Source organism: Lupinus angustifolius, chromosome LG03 (assembly GCF_001865875.1).
Source record: "Lupinus angustifolius cultivar Tanjil chromosome LG03, LupAngTanjil_v1.0, whole genome shotgun sequence".
NCBI lineage: Eukaryota > Viridiplantae > Streptophyta > Magnoliopsida > Fabales > Fabaceae > Lupinus > Lupinus angustifolius.
This window is the reverse complement of record NC_032011.1, coordinates 26705052-26725397: the sequence shown is the minus strand read 5'-3', so window position 1 is coordinate 26725397 and position 20346 is coordinate 26705052. Positions and strand designations below refer to the sequence as shown.

The window sequence follows — 20346 nt, the reverse complement described above, 5'->3', positions numbered from 1 at the left end:
CACATTTTTTGTTTAAAAGATTACACTTATTTCTTATGCAGGGTGGTTAATATAATGAAAGTTTAAAAATAGGGGAGGTTTGTGTAGGTGTAGAAAAGTGAGGGGGGGTTTATGTAATTTCACTAAAACTCAGGGGGTGTCAATGTAATTTACTCTATATATTATACTCTTATATATTTAGTTAAAAGTTTAAGTGAAGGGATTTATTTACTTCAAAGTAAGTGGAAAAAATCTGTTTAATGATGCATGAAATCTTACATTTTGGAATAGAAGTGTGGACAAACTAAAAGAATAGGGAATTCGATTGAACAAATACAAAGCATTTAAGTATAACTTGTTATTACCATTCAATTTATTTTGGTAACTAGAACAAATCAATTTTTAACCTTCATGTTATTATCATTCCCAAAATTGTCGACTTGATGCAGACAAATATTAAATAGCATTAATTATACTTTAAATATCGGTCGGTAAGAGTGAGAAAATAATGTGGTTGTTATTATTACTATGACAACCAGATTTAATTTATTCTTACCTAAAATCATTTATGTGATTTTGTTTGAATCGTGCACAATATATTATTCTGTAATCGTGCACAGAACTATTATTATTTTTTATAAAACCACACGTACTCTTCAATGATGTGATTTTGTTTGGATGGGAAATCATTGAACACTACATATCTTTTCTATCAAATATTAATACGATTTCTTTAATTCTCGATTATTCCAAATGAAAACATATGATTAAAATAGAATTTAACCTAAATAACAAAAAAAAAAAAAAGAATAACCTCAATTAATCTTAGAAAATATATTTTCTTCTCAAGTTTTTGTCTGAACCAATTTATTATTTTCATGAATAATTTTTTTATCACTTTAATTCCCATCAAGAAATATTTTAACTTTTGCATTTTCGACTATTTTGAATTTTTATTTTTTAGAATTTAAATTGATATGCATGAAATTTTTACACATCAAAGTGGACATTCCCTTCTAAACTTAATTTTTGTGGTATAATCAATCATAAAAATTAATCATTTTTTAGATTGTATGACTGTCTCTTCTAATAAGTGTTAATATTACTCATAAGAATTGAATGTTTAACATTTGATCTAATATGATACTTGGTGATCTAATATAGACTTACGTCATTAGACTAACACATTTGGTCTAGTACGATACAAGACGTTGATCTAGTTATATAAGATCCTGCTAGATCTTAGAAAGACCAAAAGGTTAAAGAACAATACTTATTGAAAAAGACAACTACGTATTCTGAAAGAGATTAATTCTTAAGCATATGATAATGAGATACTTTTGGTGTGCAAAAAGAAAAAATTATCCCTTGTCTTTGTTTTTTCCTACCAATTTTTTTCTACCCATAACTTGTTCTTTATGTTGTATTCACTCTCTAATTCTATTTGTTTTCGTTCGTTAATTAATTCCATTAGTCTGAAGTGTGTCCCCACTTCTTTAAAGTGGCATATGACTCTGTGGAGCTAGAAAATATCCACTGTTTCCACAAGGGAGATTCAGTCCCCTACCAAAAAAAAAATCTAGTATTTAACAATATGAGGGTTTGATCAAAGTGTAGTTTATATATCTATATATAAAATTGAGATTTTAAAATCTATGCATTAATAATATAATTTTTTTATACTATCAACATATCATTCCCATTTGTATTATTTTTGTTTTAAATCCTAAAATTGAAGCAAAAATTCAGTTCTTTTCAAATTGCACCTAATAATATAAATAAGTTACCTTTTCAATCATATAAATAAATTAATGAAGAAGTGAGACTTTTACCATTGCATGAAGAAAATATAAACCATAATTAATTAATGGTGTTTTCAGACCCACATGCTCTTTTTTCTATTTAAAGTTGTTATTGTTATTATTATTAAATTGACTTACAGTTTTCAAAAGTTTTTTAAGAAATAAAGTAAATGCTATACTTGATTTTCTGTTTTTTTTCTCTAAAAAAAATAGATTTATTACAAAGAGTTACTATTCCCCCATTTTGGAAATCTTTTATTGAAAGTGCCTTTTTGAACATCAAACACTAAATTTGTTTAATTTAATCAATAAATATCTTATACATGAAAAGAGTAGAACACAGAGGATCACATAACTCCAACCACATTGGATAACTTCCTTTTTTTTCTTCTTCTTCCATTTATTACCAGGAGAAAATGAATTAAATAAATTAAAACTTGGCTCTTCACCGATCAACAACACCATCGTGCTTTTTCTTCTTCTCTTTCATTCCCATTCGATCTTCTCACAGAGAGATATATAACTTCGATTTTCACTCTCATTCAAATTCTCACACGCACCGAACAATTAGGGTTTCTACGTTACGTTTCTCATCGCGCATTTCTCTCTCACTTCAAAATTCTCCGAATGTCAAAACTCTTCTCCTCAATGTAATGACTTCCATCGCCGCAAGAGAATGCCTCGATTTCGTTTCTTCTTCTTCTTCGCCGTCATCATCTTCTTCCTCGCCGTCGATTTTACCGTCTCCGGCGACGAATCCACCACGCGAGATGAACTTGAGCGTGATTTCTCGATAACTGATTTTGATTTTAACTGGAACCTATTTCACCATGACTACTCTCCTCCGGCTCCGCCGCCGCCGCCACCTCACCCGCCGTCGGTGTCGTGCGTCGATGATCTCGGCGGCGTAGGATCTATGGACACAACGTGCAAGATAGTGAGCGATGTGAACCTCACTCGCGATGTGTACATAGCAGGGAAGGGAAATTTTAACATCCTCCCTGGAGTGAAGTTCCATTGTGAGATTCCTGGCTGCATGATAACTGTTAACGTCACCGGTAACTTTAGTTTAGGAACAAACGCCTCGATCGTCACCGGAGCCTTTGAATTGGAGGCGGAGAATGTGGTTTTCGAGAACGGTACTTTGTTGAACAATACTGCTATGGCCGGCGATCCTCCTCCGCAGACTAGTGGCACACCGCAAGGGATCGAGGGTGGTGGTGGAGGACACGGTGGGAGAGGTGCGAGCTGTTTGGTTGACTCGACAAAGCTGCCGGAGGATGTCTGGGGAGGCGATGCATATGCGTGGGCTACACTGCAGAAACCGGATAGTTTCGGGAGTAAGGGCGGGTCCACGAGCAAGGAGTGTGATTATGGTGGATTGGGTGGTGGGCGTGTTTGGATGGTTGTTCATCAAGTTCTCGAGATGAATGCAAGTCTTTTGGCTGATGGAGGTTATGCCGGACCCAAAGGGGGAGGTGGATCTGGAGGCAGCATCTACATCAAGGCTTATAGAATGTAATAAGTTATTCATTTATTTGTTACCTATTTTGGTTTTATTTGGTTTAATTTAAGCATGTTCTTATTGAATGTGAACTAATTAAATTGACATTATTATATGCTTGATTAAACCCTCAAATCAGTAGATTATACAGTTGTCAGATAGGTAGTTGAAACTTTTTGTCACCAATTAAGTCCTTAAAAGATTTAAAGCCTCACCACAATGGTCATTTTAAGGTCTTGAAGACTTAATTGGTGGCAATAAAATCATATGAAGACTGAAATGAGGATTTACTATTTTATGTTTCATTCTAGTTTTAAAGTAAGATTGCATATGCTGACACTTATTTGGAGCTACATGATTTAATACTTAAATGCTTTTTCATTGCAATGTTATGTTCTTTTAAAGAGCAGGATTGGTAGTGGAAGGATAAGTGCTTGTGGAGGTGATGGTTTCGCTGGTGGTGGCGGTGGCAGAGTTTCTGTTGAAGTTTTTAGCAGGCATGAGGAGCCCAAAATATATGTTCATGGTGAGGATTTTATGTGTTCCCGTTGGTTAGCTCTTTCTATATATACTTTGCAGAAAACCTTGTTTTACAAATTAAGTACTCATGTATGCTGAACTCTTAATATATACCTTATACAGTTTAACATGGTGAGAGATCACTAACTAATTTAATGAGTCCATCCCTTCGGCTTATCATCAAAAGATATTGAAATTCTTATTCGACTGTATTGTTGTGTTTGGACTCCAAACTTACCATTAGTTGCGTTAATATCGATTTCTTATTTCAGGGGGTGATAGCCTTGGCTGTCCTGAAAATGCTGGTGGTGCTGGGACACTTTATGATGCAGTTCCTCGGAGCCTTTCAGTTGATAACCTAAACTTGACAACGGATACAGAGACACTGCTCTTGGATTTTCCTAATCAACCTCTCTGGGTTAATGTTTATGTTCGAAATAAGGCTAGGGCCACGGTTCCTTTGCTTTGGAGTCGTGTACAGGTCTGTCAAGTTCAGATCTATAAACTAGTTGTTGGATAATCCTAATGCCCATTTTCTATTTGTCTACGGATATATCCTTTTCCTCCCTTATTTCTCTTCAAGTTTTTTATATCATTTTTGAAATTCATCAGTAAAAACAAAACATGTGGGCATGTACATGTATGAGTACCTGGAATGAAACATTTGAAGAAGAAAAAAAAATCACTTAAATCATCTGATTGAACTGAATGAGCAGAGAATTCAATGTTCCATGAATCTACATATATGCAAAATTCTGATCAGTCCTCTTTCATTCAATGTACCAACTGAGGTATAAGTGTAATATTTGTTGTTTGATTGCCAAAGTTGTCTCCCTCAAAGAGGACAATTGCTGGAGCAAATGTCCCATATTTTTAACTAAATGGAGAACCTGAAATCACTGAATTTTGTTGTTGTAGATAGCAAGAATGAAGCAACAAATACCTTAACTTACTGGAGTCCGTGTATTTGATATGCCTTTGATCCACTTGCTTGATATTGGCTTGTACAGTTAACCATATATTATTTTAAATCCATATATTTCCTTTTCCCGTATTGTTGAATTTTAATTATAATTTATTTAGTTTTTGAATAGTTTTCTTGTTGCTGATGTGATCATGTGAACTTAGTGTGTTATATTTTATTTGTTAGTATTTTTGGTTGGCTGCTTCTTAGAAGATGCTTTATTTTCTGTTTCCGTATTCCCTTCCCTTTGTAATTAAACAATTCTTTCCTCCAAAAAAGAAGAAAAAAACTGAAGCTTCCTCCCTCTCTCCCCTTTGCATTGTGATGCTGTTCCCTTTTAATTTAACCTGACATGAATAAATATTTGGCTTTTGAGGATATCAGTTCAACTAATCTGTTTCATTTCTTATTCACTATATAGGTGCAAGGACAGATAAGTCTCTTGCAGGGTGGGGTGTTGAGCTTTGGGCTGCGACACTATGCTACATCAGAGTTTGAGTTATTGGCTGAAGAACTTTTGATGAGTGATTCTGTGCTAAAGGTAGCTGGAACCTCTCTGCGCGTTTGTTTTGTAGATCCTATTTCTTGATTCATTGTCAAGCCTTAGTTCCACTATTTATTACATATTTGAATTGTACTTTAAAACTTTGACTCATATACCCCTGATTTTTGTTACCTGTTTTATCAAGAACTACTAAACATAAATGAGAATATCAGACATAAGCTGACACTAGTTATTTATTTGATTTTCAAACTACTGCTAGTCTGATCCAATGTCTTCAATTTATGCATTACATTCATTTAATTTGTATGATAAAGGTATATGGAGCCCTTCGCATGACTGTAAAAATGTTCTTGATGTGGAACTCAAAAATGCTCATAGATGGCGGGGAAGATTTAGCCGTGGCAACTTCTTTGCTTGAGGCTAGTAATTTGATTGTTCTCAGGGTATTTAACAACTCCTTCACTTTACAATATTATTGCATATATTATGTTGTTCACATTTGACACATCTGTTTTTATTAACAGGAGTCCTCTGTGATTCACTCTAATGCAAACCTTGGAGTTCATGGACAAGGTCTACTTAATTTGTCAGGACCAGGGGATTGTATTGAAGCACAACGTTTGGTTTTATCCTTGTTTTATAGCATTCACGTGAGGCATTGTTTTATTTTTTAAACTCATCATTTGTGCAGTCTTTTAATGAACCTGCCGGCCTCTTTTCTTTTTAGTAGACTAACTTCCATTTAGCAGTGTGGATGAATTAGCGAAGTGTATTAGGTAGCATATGTGATAGAAAGATGTCACTCAAGCTTAAGGGAAAGTTTTACCACACAACTATAAGTCTTACAATGTTATATGAGAGTGAATGTCAAGTGGTAAAATATCAACAAGAGAATAAACTGCACGAAGTAGAGATGAAAATGTTATGTTGAATGAGTGAACACACTAGAAAAGATAGTATTAGAAATGAATGTATTAGAGAGAATTGGATTAACTCCTAGTGTAGAGAAGATGATAGAATGATGCCTTAAATGGTTTGATCATGTGTGGAGGAGACAATTAGAAGCCACACTAAGGAGAGTAGAGCAAATGGTGGTTATTACAATTTTTAGAGGAAGAGGGAGACCAAGAAAAACTATATGTAAAAGTTTAGGAAAGATATAGAGATCAATGCTTTGTCAATGAACATGATTTATGATATCGCATTATGATGTTTGTTCGATTTATGTAGCCGACTCCACTTAGTGAGATTAAAGTTTGATTGTTGTTTGTTATTATTCTTAGAATAATGAAAGGATAAAGATAAATTTTCCTTCTTTACAAAAACATAATTTCGTAAAAGAAAGCAGATACTATAAATCTGTTCACCTCACTAAAATTTAATTAAGCTTCAGAAACCTTCAACTGTATATCAAAGAGAAAACATGTAGACAATCCTATCACATACAGATCTAACGTCAGTGACTACTGCTTCTAAATTATTATTATTTTGATAAATAAAGAAATTTCGTTAGAAGAAAATATAATAGTATAAGAGAAGAGGATAAGAAAACCTCACAGATTTAAAAGAAAGGGGAACAACTATGCTAGCAGGTAGAGCAATGCAACAAAGCAGGGCAATCCCTTTGCAAAGCTACCACAGAAAGCCCACAAAAAGCGATTTGTAGAGCATCAAAGGGATGCCAAAAAGGCAACCCTTTCCCAACAAATTCTGAAGAAGAGAATGAGTCTCCAAAAATTCTACTGCTTCTAAGATTTAACCATATTGCTCCAACCAAATACCACCTAGCAATGTATATTTAGGTCACAATGGTACGATTTTCTCCTCTTTATGACTTCTAAAACTTCTAAAACTAACCCCACTAAGCTAATTGTTTGTGTTTATTATTCTGACTTCTAATACTTATGAGAGCATGATCGGTCAGAAAAATCTTGTATGGTTATTAGCTCTACTCACATCATGTTAGGATCCTGGGCTTCAATTAGGTGCTTGCTCGTTCTTTAGCATAATTTTTGGGGTGCAATTGGCTGGTGACTCTTTGATAAATGATTGATTTGTTGCATTTGTTCTTGGTTTTCCCAACACTTTTTGATTTTAGGTTTGGGTGTTGTCAAGTTTTCTCTTGTCTTAAATAGAATCATTGTGACACCTGTTACTGATACTTGTGTATTTGCTTGTATTTTGGTTAAGTCATTGGTCTTGACTCTAAAACCTTTGTTTGGTTTTGGAACTTTTTAGGTTGGGCCTGGATCTGTCTTGCATGGTCCCTTAGAGAATGCAACAACTGATAATGTGTATGTTCGGATGTTGTCAATCATAATTTGTTGACCTTTTATTCTATGCTTTATTTTAAAGTTCTGAAAAATTTCTATCCTTTTGTGATTGCCAGTACTCCAAAGCTTTATTGTAACAATGAAGATTGCCCCTATGAATTACTTCACCCTCCTGAAGATTGCAATGTGAACTCATCCTTGTCCTTCACACTTCAGGTAATCTTTAAAGTTTTGATAGTGTAGTGAATTCAGTTATGCTAATACATCTATATTTGAAAGCTCTGCTGTTGCTTATGTAGATCTGCCGAGTTGAGGACATCCTTGTTGAAGGCCTTATAAAAGGTTCTGTTGTTCATTTCCACAGGGCAAGGACCATAACTGTTGAATCTTCAGGAATAATTTCTGCCTCTGGAATGGGTATGTTTCCTTCTTGTCCAGAAGGTTTTAGTCACTTTTTAACTCAAATATCCTTGCTTTTTCTATGTTCATTCTGTGTCTTAAAAAAATTAATTTGCAGGTTGTACTGGTGGTTTGGGCAGCGGAAATAGTACAAGTAATGGTATTGGCAGTGGCGGTGGGCATGGTGGTAAAGGTGGGGATGCATGTTATAACGATGACTGTGTTGAGGGTGGCATTTCTTATGGACATGCAAATCTTCCCTGTGAACTTGGTAGTGGAAGTGGAAATGACAGCTCAGTTGCTACCACTGCCGGGGGAGGTATCATAGGTAAGCTTATATTTGGGGTCAGTTAATGGGTATTTTTTTAATAATGGAAGATATTTATCACTGTGTGTCCTTTAACTTTCATTTTTGTCTTATATCTGTTGAGCAGTTATTGGATCATTAGAACATCCTTTGTCAAGTTTGTCCATTCATGGTTCTGTAAATGCTGATGGAGAGAATTTTGAACCAGCTATCCCAAAAGAAAAATTTGCGAATAATTTTACCGGAGGTCCTGGGGGTGGATCTGGTGGCACTATACTGTTGTTTCTCCACACTGTGGCCGTTGGTGGATCAGCTATTCTTTCCAGCATGGGGGGATATAGCAGTTTTAATGGAAGTGGCGGTGGAGGTGGTGGAAGAATTCACTTTCACTGGTCTTACATTCCCACTGGAGATGTTTATCAGCCCATTGCTAGTGTGAAAGGAGACATTCATATTGGGTATGACTATAATAAATTTTTTGCTGCAATTCTACTATTTATATTTTAATTATCTTAATACCTCTATCAGCTAGTAAGTTATCTGTCTTATAGTGCCTACCTGCCATTTTATCCCAAAAATAAATTGCTATAATGCCACCAGTTTCTGATGGATTTAATTTGTAGTTGCGATTGATGTTACTTTCCTTTTTTTTGTTTGTAGTTATCCTTTCTCTTCTAATGGAGTAAATTTTCATTATTTACCATATTAATCAGTATAGTAGCAGCCTCTAAGATAGGCGCATCCTTGCAAAAAAAATAACTTGACAGAAGGCTGTTAGCTGATGTTCTTCATTTTTTGTGATAAAAAAAGAAAGGTATGACTAAAGAGATAAGTACAACCCGGACAAGGATAGGGCATTGTCAAGAGTCGGGAAAAGATAAAAACTGTAAAAGTGAGAAAGGAAACTATGAAAGCAGCAATTGATAGGAGTAGACTCCCTAATAGGCCTAAGCCTGTTATTAAACATGTGTATGTTAGGCGCCAGCTGGCTAGGAAGAAGGAAAATAACTAACTCAGGTTAGTTAGAAGGATATAAATAGAGGCTTGCACACCTCATTAGGCATGCTGGAAAATAAGAAGTAGAAACTAACTGATTCATAGGGAATCAGTTTCTGTTACAACTGATTCAGAGGGAATCAGTTTCTGTTACAACTGATTCAGAGGGAATCAGTGAACCTTTCTTTCCATAAATTCTTGTAACACATTCTTCATTCAATAATACTACTCTACTCTTGAATCAATTGGATTCTTGGTAGATTTCTTCTTGTTCTGCATCAATTTTTCCTTATTCTTTGATTACCAGTTCTAACAGCAAGGCTGCCCAATACCTTTGTTTATCAGAGTTGGATTCTCCCTTCAAACAATGTTGCGAAGAAATCGAGCGAGAGAGTAAGAACATAAACCTATCCCGAAAACAAATTAAAGGACAATGAGATACCCTTAAAATTTTTTTGCATTGTGCTCTAGTTAGATACACCAAATAATATCTAAGTTAGCACACTGTCACGGAATTTTGGCTTCTTTACACTTGCTAAAATTTCCGGACCATCAAAACTGCTCTAGTGCGGAAGGGCAACCCAGTGCTCATAGAAATGTCCTGAAATGTTTGAGATGTGCAGATGTTTAGCAAAAGTTTTCTTTTAATCCCTTAGGCCAATGTATTCTCCTTCTTTGTGGTGGGAGTTGTTATTAGGGTTTGAGTTGGAAGGCATATTCTATGCATTGGTAATATAGCCTTTTAGCTTCTGGTTTGTATCAGCTAATGGTAATGTTTCCCTTAGTGATCACTTCTCCTTTAGGTTGGAACCATGTTCACCTTCAGGGGGTTGATGGCAACCTAAACTTCTGAAAATTTAAATATAAATCCCGTTTTTTTCTATTTTATTTTATTTGTTTTCTGTTTTAGGCTTTTAGCACTGGCAATTTAATTTAATTTCTGCCCTTCATTTTCTTAATATTTTATAATGATAATATCAGAATTTTATTTTATCTGGTTATAATAGGGGAGGAAAGGGTGAAGGCCAGGGTGGACCGGGACAAAATGGGACAATAACTGGGAAGGCTTGCCCCAAAGGGCTCTATGGTACATTTTGTGAGGTATATTTGTTTGTCCATTTCCCTGATTCTGTTATAATTCTGTATATATATGTCTGCCCTAGTTATGATAATGGGAAATGCATGGGTATACAGCGAGTTAAAGTTATATTGAAAATGATCTCATGCATGCTATGGGGATAGAAAATAAGAAAAAAGGATGTTGTGACAGTGGTGTTGAAGGATTCTTTGTCTGTGACTATAAAACTAAACACACATTAGGAACATGAAATATACTACAAATAAGTATTGATGGAAGTTGAGATTTGAGAGGTGAAACTGGGTCTTTTTGCTGCAATTTCAAATTTGCAAGTTTTTTTGTGCATCAGGCTTCATATTGTTGAGGCTACCCTGCTTTGATGCATCATGCTTCACTTTGCCTCAATATTTAGGCCAATCTCTGCTTTTGACAAGATGAGAGGAATCTTATGCAGATTAATAGGAGTTTTTTACCCTTTGTCTCATGTTCTGTTACTACCCCTATATTTTACATCTTGTGATGATTAATTGATGCTTCTACAGTTCTACTACTAAATTATGTATTCATAGGCTTCTTACTTCTTGCTTGCCTCCAGGAATGTCCAGCTGGCACTTACAAGAATGTTACTGGATCTGATAGATCACTTTGTCGCCAATGTCCTGTTAATGAGCTTCCTCATCGTGCTGTTTATATTTCAGTCCGAGGTAGATTTTACAGTTTAATTTAATGGATGATTAATTGCCCAGCCTAGAGTGAAGGATTTTATTGTATTGAAATATTATATTGTGAAGGTTGGAGGATTAACATGTTTTTTGTGGATGATATTGTCCTAATTGGAGATTCGAGAGAGGAATTAAATGGGAATTAGAAAGGTGGAGACAAGCTTTAGAAGCACAAGATGGTATAAATGGAGTGTAAGTTTAGCTAGAGGCGGACAAAATCTGCCCTGGAGGTAAAAACTGGGGATTTTACCATACACAAGTGATTAGATATAAGTATCTTGGGTCAATCATACAACATGATGGAGAAATTAAACAATATATAAACCATAGGATTCAAATGGGATGGATAAAATGGCGGATGTTTCATGTGTCATGTGTGATAGAAAAGTGTCACTCGAGCTTAAGGGGATATTTTACTGCACAACTATAAGACCCACAATGTTATTTGAGATTGAATATCAGGGGGTAAAATGTCAACTAGAGAATAAACTCCATGTAGCAGATATGAGAATGATGCAATGGATGAGTGGACACATTAGACAAGATAGAATTAGAAATGAATGCATTAGCGACAAAGTTGAAGTCACTCGTATTGTAGAAAAGATAGTAGAATCACATTGATCATGTGTGAAAGAGACCGTTAGAAGTCTCACTAAGGAAGTGTAGATCAATTGGAGTTTAGCAAAATTTCTAGAGGAGGAGGGAGGCTAAGAAAAACCATAGGCGGATTGATTAACACAGATTTAGAAACCAATGCTTTGTCTATGAACATAATTTTTGGTAAAGCATTATGACATCTTTCTATCCATGTAGCCAGTCCTACCTAGTAAGATTAAGGTTTAGTTGTTCGATTAGTATGCCCGTGTTTTTTGCATGTGGGGATTGGTAATGTTATACCCCTTTTTGCTGCATAGTATCTACTAAAGGACACCCTTCTTTATTATGATATCAGGTATATCAGTGCATTAATTTTCATATTTACCCTTTCTACAGGTGGTATTGCGGAAACTCCTTGCCCTTATGAATGCATTTCAGTCAGATATCACATGCCACACTGTTATACAGCAATTGAAGAGTTAATATACACATTTGGTGGGCCTTGGTTGTTTGGTCTTTTCCTAACGGGTCTCTCGGTTCTATTGGCACTGGTGCTCAGTGTTGCAAGAATGAAATTTGTTGGGGTTGATGAACCACCAGGACCCACCCAACATGGTTCTCAAATAGACCACTCCTTTCCTTTCTTGGAGTCACTAAATGAGGTTTCCATCCCACTGAGATTTTTTTCTTATTTTTTTCCTAAGTGAGGTTTCCCTTAACAGTAGAATCCGTGTATGACTCTTTCCCTAATTTGTTTTTGCTCTTCTTTAAAATCCTTGTTTATGTTATGATGGTGTGCTTCTGTGAAATGCCTAGGTCTTGGAAACGAACAGAGTTGAGGAATCTCAGAGTCATGTTCATAGAATGTACTTCATGGGGCCTAATACTTTCAGTGAGCCTTGGCATCTCCCACATACACCTCCTGAACAAATACAGGATATTGTGTTAGTAAAAATCTTTTATGTTTGATCCTTGCACATTCTCTGGTTTAAATTTGAAGATGACATCCGTTTTGTTTAGTTAATTTATGTTATTTGGTTATGATATTGAGATGGGTATCTTTGAACATTTGGTATTGTAGTTATGAGGGCGCATTCAATACATTTGTGGATGAGATTAATGATATAGCAGCTTATCAATGGTGGGAGGGAGCAATATATAGCATTCTTTCTGTTCTGGCATATCCCCTTGCTTGGTCATGGCAACAATGTCGCCGGAGATTGAAGTTGCAACGTTTGCGTGAGTTTGTTCGTTCAGAGTATGATCATGCTTGTCTTCGTTCTTGCCGCTCTAGAGCTCTCTATGAAGGGATCAAGGTTTGACTTGTGCTTCTTAATTTTGAACCTGTGAACAATGAGCATTTGATGATATTCAATTGATTTGTTAATGAAATATCTTGGTTTAGGTGCAGATCTTAAGCCTGTCTTAGTGTGCATTAATATGGATAACTAGACATATACTTACTGAATGATTAGTTTTTATTTCTGTCATGAATGGTTAGTTGTAATTCTATAACTAGACCAATCATGATTTATCATAGTAGTTGTCACTCATGCCAGTTAGTTTATTGCATCATTGTTAACCATATCTTTATCAATTCGATTTTAATAAGTAGACAGGCTGAGTCATTGGTTCAGTACTTTTGGGCATGTTGGTTGCTAATGAGATAATATTTTCATCATATTTTCCCACTGGATGTGTGAACGTCATTGTTAACCATAGCTTTGCAATTTTTCATTTCAATTGTGATCAGAGTAAATGTAAGTGTCGGTGCTGTGCCATTATGTTAATTGACGTGTAAAATTATGTAGGTCAATGCAACCTCTGATTTGATGCTTGCATATATGGACTTCTTTCTTGGTGGGGATGAAAAGAGGACGGACCTTCCTTCTCGATTACTTGATAGATTTCCAATGTCATTGGTTTTCGGAGGTGATGGAAGTTTCATGGCTCCATTCTCTCTTAACAATGATAATATCCTTACCAGCCTAATGAATCAGGTTTGTTTATTGATTTAGGGTAACAGTTGCATTTTTAAGTACACATTGTATGTTTTTGTTACTTTTTGTTCCATTCTTAGAGAACTTGGTTATATGTTTTTTTGTTAATAGAAAAATTTATACATATTTTTTATGTTGTTGCCAGTCAGTTCAACCTACAACTTGGTATCGATTGGTTGCTGGGCTGAATGCACAATTACGGTTAGTTCGCCGTGGACGACTTCGAGTAACATTTCAGCCTGTCCTTAGATGGCTCGAGACTCATGCCAATCCTGCATTAAGTATCCATAAGGTACAAGTTGATCTTGCCTGGTTTCAGGCTACAAATAGTGGTTATTGCCACTATGGGCTTGTAGTTTATGCTCTCGAGGAAGAAGGTCATCCTAACACTAGAGGAAGTATTGATGGAGCTTTAATAACTGAAGAAAGATTGGGGTAATCCTTCATACTCATGGCACATTATTGTACACTTGCCATATCTTTATGATATATTGTAAAAATGATGTTCTGATCACATGCTAGAGAAACCCATGGCATGGTTTTTATATATGATATTTGATATTTTGGTTATTCAGGGTTCATAGTGTGAAGGAAGACCATCTGTCGGGGCTTCCAAGAAGCAGAGCTCATGTAAGCCATCATGGGAGAATTGAGGACAACTATATGAGGTGGAGGACGCAAGGAGCTGCTTTAGATATAAACAATTTGCAGATGCTTGATGAGAAGAGAGATATCTTTTATCTTCTCTCTTTTATACTTCATAATACTAAACCTGTTGGGCATCAGGTACCTTATATTGATATTTTTGTTCACTTATTTTTTAGATAAAGTTTTTTATTCTTGTATCATTTGATAGCTGAGACATTTTCCCCTTTTCGTGACTGCAGGATCTTGTTGGTTTAGTAATATCAATGCTTCTTCTAGGAGATTTTAGTTTAGCGTTACTTACCCTGCTTCAGTTGTATACAATTGCTATGGTGGATGTCTTCCTTGTTTTGTTGATATTACCTTTTGCCATTCTTCTCCCATTTCCTGTCGGAATTAACGCTCTCTTTAGTCATGGACCAAGGCGTTCTGCAGGCCTTGCACGTCTTTATGCTTTGTGGAATCTTACATCCTTCGTAAATGTTGTGAGTTTTATATCAAATTTCAGCTGATTGGTGTTATTGGATCCTTTTATTTCATTTTTGTTGGCCAAGTGATTTTTTCCCTTATATGGGTGGAATGGATTATGTTTTTCAGCCTTGATTGGGGATCTTATGTTATTATCCTTTTCATTAGGTGGTTGCATTTCTTTGTGGATATATTCATTACAGCTCTCAATCATCTTCCAGTAAAAGACAGCCTCAGCCATGGAGTATTGGCATGTAAGGCAATTCCTAGCTTCCATTAGAGCTGTTTATTTGCGAAAATCTGGTTGTATATCTTTTTATTTGAAAATGCTTTGTGGATACAGGGATGAAAGTGAATGGTGGATTTTCCCAGCTGGATTGGTTTTGTGTAAATTATTCCAGTCTCAACTCATCAATTGGCATGTTGCAAATCTGGAAATTCAGGATCGTTCCTTGTATAGTAACGATTTTGAGCTGTTCTGGCAGTCATGATGGTATGTTCACAAAATATATTCAACATAACTTTTCCCCTTTTTCTTCTCTTTTATTTATCTATAACATGTTCAATTTGAGTATGGTCCTCTAGGTTAGGTCAACTATTGACGTAGAGATTGTAGGAAAACTCAAGGTGGGGTGAAATAGAACTACAGAAATCCAAAATAGAAGTTGTAGTTGCATTCATTACTGTAACACCTAATGTTCAATAGCTTTTCTTTTTCTTTTTTTGAAATCTATTCACCTGGAATTTCCCTACTGAGTAAATATCAAGTATTTAAGCACTCTTTAGAATACATTGTAGTTGTTGACTTGTCTTAACTCCCTAGTGCCTACGTTGTCATGTTCAACCGACAGAAGTCTTCAAATGTAGCAAAATTAACAGAGAATTGGATTTATTGGGACAATATTTAAGCTTTGAGCGGTTGGCTAATTATATTATCGTTTTTCCATATTTATGTTTTTGTAGCTCATTAAAATACTCTGGTACTGTGGTAGGGTTGACAATTTGTGCGGCCTTGAATATTGCTTGTGGTTAAGATTGTTTATCCCAAGTTAGGTGTAGAGTTTGGATTGAAACGTTGGGTGTGGAGTTAAGACTAACTTGCCTTGCCTCCACACCCGTATATAAAAAACCTCTGTTAACATCATAATAAAAAAGTTGTTGTCTGTTACTTATGTTCTTATTATTATTATTTTGAAAATTTTGTCTCACTTGGGTTCTTAGCTTAAGGTGATCATAACTTGGTTAAAGAACAGACGGTGGAATATACTATTGTTTTCATCAGGGAATTATTAATGTGTCCGGTTAAGGAGTTCAAGATAAGAAACCTTGTATTGAAAATGATGTATTTTAAAAACTGTGATTTTCGAAAAATAGTCTGTCTTTTGATTCCTTAACAGGTTAGGATAGTCATTACCATATCCCCTTTCATTATATTACATGATTGTTGGTTTTGAAGACTGTGATTGCTTATGCTATTGGTGTAAAAATATTATGTTCAAAACTTTCATTAGTGCATGTCAAGGATTAGTCAGAATCCTCTCCTGGAGAGAGAAGTGATATGAAAAACTAAAGAAAAAACACGATGAAATGATATTTCTTTCATTTTTTGTAGTGAGGGGTTACTTTTGCCCTTAAAACTACAAATAACAATTTTCCTCTAGAGATCCTACTTAGTAAGGATGGGAGTACATCCCATTTTTTGTACCATTCCATATATCATCTATGATTGGTTGGGAAAAAATTATTGAAGTTAGAAATATAATTATTAAATATTATTCTGATCAATCATATCTCTTGGCACATAGAGTGACACAAAAGAATGGACAACATATATGTATCAGTTAAAATTTTGAGTGGGGTATGTATAGTTTAGGTTGTCAGAAGTCAGTGTGTGTGGTAGGGGAAAGAGATCACTTGTATTTAACACTGTCTCATTCTCTTTCCCAAACTAATTAGAACGTTACTTTTTATTTTAAACAAAAAAATCTTTTATTTATGTGACAATATTTGATTAGTCTGGAATAGGGAATGTGATATTGTTGGGGATAAGTGATCTCAGTATGTGTGTAGGGAGTAAATTAGGATGGTTGTAGGTAGCATTTGTGTGAGCAAATCGTGAGGGGAGTGGAAAAGGGGAAATCAGTAGGTAGGTTGGTTGGCAAGTTTGTACGGTGGTACCTTTTGGTGTGTATTAATTTCGCCCTATTATGATTAATGATGATTTCATAGTTACGTGTACCTTCATACGTATTTGGTGGTCGCATTTTCTCCAAGTTTTTTCTTGTTTTATTTTTTTTTTAGTAGAGAGGGAGGAACCATAACTTAGAACTTGCAATAAAAAAATTAGGTTGGCTTTTCAATGATGGCAAAAAAATTTGGGTAAAATTGGTCATTTTCACATGACTTTTTATTTGGCTCATAAACACGGAGGCATGAGTTATTGTATACCACATGTCGGATTGTGATATATTTTAAAAACAATAATAATATTGATCATTGTTATTTCATGCTAACATTTTTACCCGAATGCTAATCCTAATGGCAACCATGAGTGAAAATGGGTTATCAGGTGGAAAAAGGCTAAGTAGCAGGAATAAAATAAATATACTTTTCAATCTAAAGCCTTTGTAAGACATTCACGAAACAAAAGAAGCAATCATTGGTATATTTGTGAAGTCTCAAATTAGATATAAGGAACCAGTAAAAAAAAAATTATAAGTACAAAGTTCATGTAATCATTGCTTTTATTTCAAAATGTAGTGTCTTACTTATGACTGATTTTTGCTTGTCATGGTTGAGTGAGAGGGACATACTACCACCTCTGATTGGTTGAAAATAAATTATTTAAATTAAAATTGTAATTTTAAACAATGTTCTCATCAATTAAATCTCCTGGTATATGAAATTACACAAATGAGTGAAACAACATAAACCCTTACAGAAGTAGGAGAGAATGAAGTCCAATAAGTAATTGTTGTATTTTTTATTTACTTTGTTTTTTATATTTTCATATGCCAAATTCGGGAGTTCTCAAATAAAGAAAAAAATATATATCATAGTGTATGAGTTTTCTATATAGTTAGTATATCATCTAACATTCATTTTTAATTATTGTCGACTCTTATATAAAAAATACAAATGAGTGTCAGATGATGTATTTGTTGTGTTTAAATTTTTATACTTAAGTATATAAATATTAAACTTTTAAGAAAATGTAATTAAGGATGCCAATTCTGAGCATGGGATGACTTTTGTTTGGCTTGATATGTCTGGCTTCTTTGAATAGGGATGACAACAAAATTCGTACTCGTGGGTATCCGTGGGTAAAATCTGTACGGGCACGATATGGATCACAAATGCGGGTATTATAAACAAGTTTTTAAAAATACTCGTAGTACATAGGATGGGTACGGGTGTTATAGTACCCATGCCTGCAGTTGCCCGTTATTTATATGATTAATATACTATATTTAGTTAAAATAAAAATACATTATTCTAACGTTCATTACACTATGTACATTTTTTTCCTTTTACTTTGTTTACATATTTTATTGAGTTTTGTGGTGAAGCACCCTATAAATATTATTACATGTATAGAAATATTACATGTTTTATAAAGAAAATATATACTTTTTGTTAAGAAATTGAGAACAAAAGTCACACAAATAAAAAACACCAATAAATTTAGCATTTTTGCCAAATGTTCAATCAAAAGGTATAAAAATAATTAATTTTGATCTCATTTGAACATAATAGAAGTAAAAAATTAAAAATTCATTTATAATATAGGAAACCAACACCCGTTGTACCCGCGAGTACCCACAAATACCTGCACATGGATACTCGTATGGGTATGGACAAGTATGGGTAATACTCTCCTATTTTAAAAGGTAGCGGGTAACTACTACCCGTGTTCATTGCCATCCCAATTCTGCTCAAATTAGACGAATTTAAGTATAGAATATATATATACCGACACACTAATTTAATAAATCATCTTTAAATATAAAAGTAAGCCATAACTAATAGTAGCAAAATTTACTCCCTAGTACATGCCTAGCAAATAGCAATCACTAACATTCAACTATCACTTCAAAAACCTAAACAAAAAGGCCTACACGTTTATAGAAAATTTTGAACTGGTTTATATAATCTCATCCATAGACACGTATCTACATATTTTAATAGATAAGCTGAGCTTATGTTCAAACTTGGACCAAGTCAATCTCCCTAAAAAAATATTGATGTACATCCTCTCCACAAATTTGAGGGAGAGATAAAATCAAATATTTTCAGTTTATTTATTCAAGAAAATAAAAAACATAGACATTTTAATTTTTTTTTGCATCTCCATTAGAATCTGGATTCAGTATTGAATTGAAGAGGATTCAGTCCATCAAAATCGGTATCAGTTATGAATTTGCTTTTTAACGTACTCTTACTATGTATCATGTATGTATACAAAAGAAGAAAAAAACAGATAGATATGAGAATAATATATGCATGACAGTTTTTTACGAGCACGTGCATACTTTCATAATTTGGTCTATTTAACAAGTGGCTTAAAATTTAAATGGATCTTGATGTTAGTTTGGAAAAGTTGGAGTTGAGAATAATATATTTTATGAAAATTAACAAACTAATTATTTTACTTTAAAATCGACAGAAAAAAAATTGTACTTATAATTAAAGTAAAAATTAGGGTATTTTTGGCTTTTCATTACAACTATTTAATGGAACAGTCAACATCGACAGTGTTGTGTTGCACTTGACATCAACAATAAAAATACACATTTTTTTTTATACTTCATGAATTATGTCACCCAAATTTCAAGTGGTGAAATGTATTTTTATCCAATAGGAGGGTAAAGCTTTATATAAAGAATAGGAAAAAAAAGTGTATTTTCATGTTACATGTGTTGTATTGGACCAATGAGAAACAAAAACGTCGCTAATAGTTGTTTAATTGGTATGACATATTTTCATTAATGTGATAATTAATCCGATAATATAGACAAGTAAGAAGGAAATAATAAAAAGAAGGATCACAACCCAAAGGACTGTGCAGTGATAAAAGACACACCCCAACTAGATGATGATGATGATGGAACGCTGGTTCTTGATCTCTTGTGGCCCATTGCTCGTACTAGAACACTACATTTCCCAAAAGATTTGGTTGGGGTTTTGAAGTTTTGATTGGGCTTTTTTATTTGCCCCAAAATCGTCCAAATTAGTTGGAATAAAAGGTTTTGTAGTGTTTAGAGGATGAATGAGAGGTTAGAACTTATAATAGAGTTTAGGTGGTTGTTTATTGAAGCTTTTGGTTCTGGGGTGTGTGGTGGTGGAATTATATGGAAGTCAATGATTTCTTTTGGACTATGGTGGTCTGAAAGAGAACGAATTACCCATAATCAGATTCCACTACATATAGTTGGAATGGAGAAGTTTTTATATTTAAAACTAAAAGTTCATCACAATGCTAAAGTAAAAATGTCTAAACATTAAAAATGTTAAACAACAAGTTGGTCTAGTATAACATCTCACTATATCTCAAGAATAACCAAAAGATCAAAGGTTCAATTCTTGTA

General features: G+C 34.3%; 1 protein-coding gene across 2 annotated transcripts; it reads left to right on the top strand.

The window, feature by feature from the left end:
• On the top strand, positions 2211 to 15690 carry LOC109344233. Of its 2 annotated transcripts, XM_019582906.1 has the most exons (23): positions 2211 to 3299; positions 3696 to 3811; positions 4077 to 4285; positions 5190 to 5309; positions 5588 to 5716; positions 5798 to 5923; positions 7512 to 7567; positions 7663 to 7762; positions 7846 to 7963; positions 8064 to 8273; positions 8380 to 8710; positions 10256 to 10349; positions 10922 to 11030; positions 12042 to 12307; positions 12462 to 12589; positions 12727 to 12961; positions 13457 to 13645; positions 13791 to 14080; positions 14221 to 14431; positions 14533 to 14775; positions 14927 to 15012; positions 15102 to 15253; positions 15343 to 15690. In XM_019582906.1, exons 1-22 carry the CDS (start codon positions 2458 to 2460, stop codon positions 15247 to 15249), a joined length of 4356 nt encoding a protein of 1451 aa, XP_019438451.1. In that variant the 5' UTR covers positions 2211 to 2457; the 3' UTR covers positions 15250 to 15253; positions 15343 to 15690. The 2 variants fall into 2 exon arrangements, with proteins under 2 accessions (XP_019438451.1, XP_019438450.1); XM_019582905.1 differs by having other exon boundaries at positions 15102 to 15690.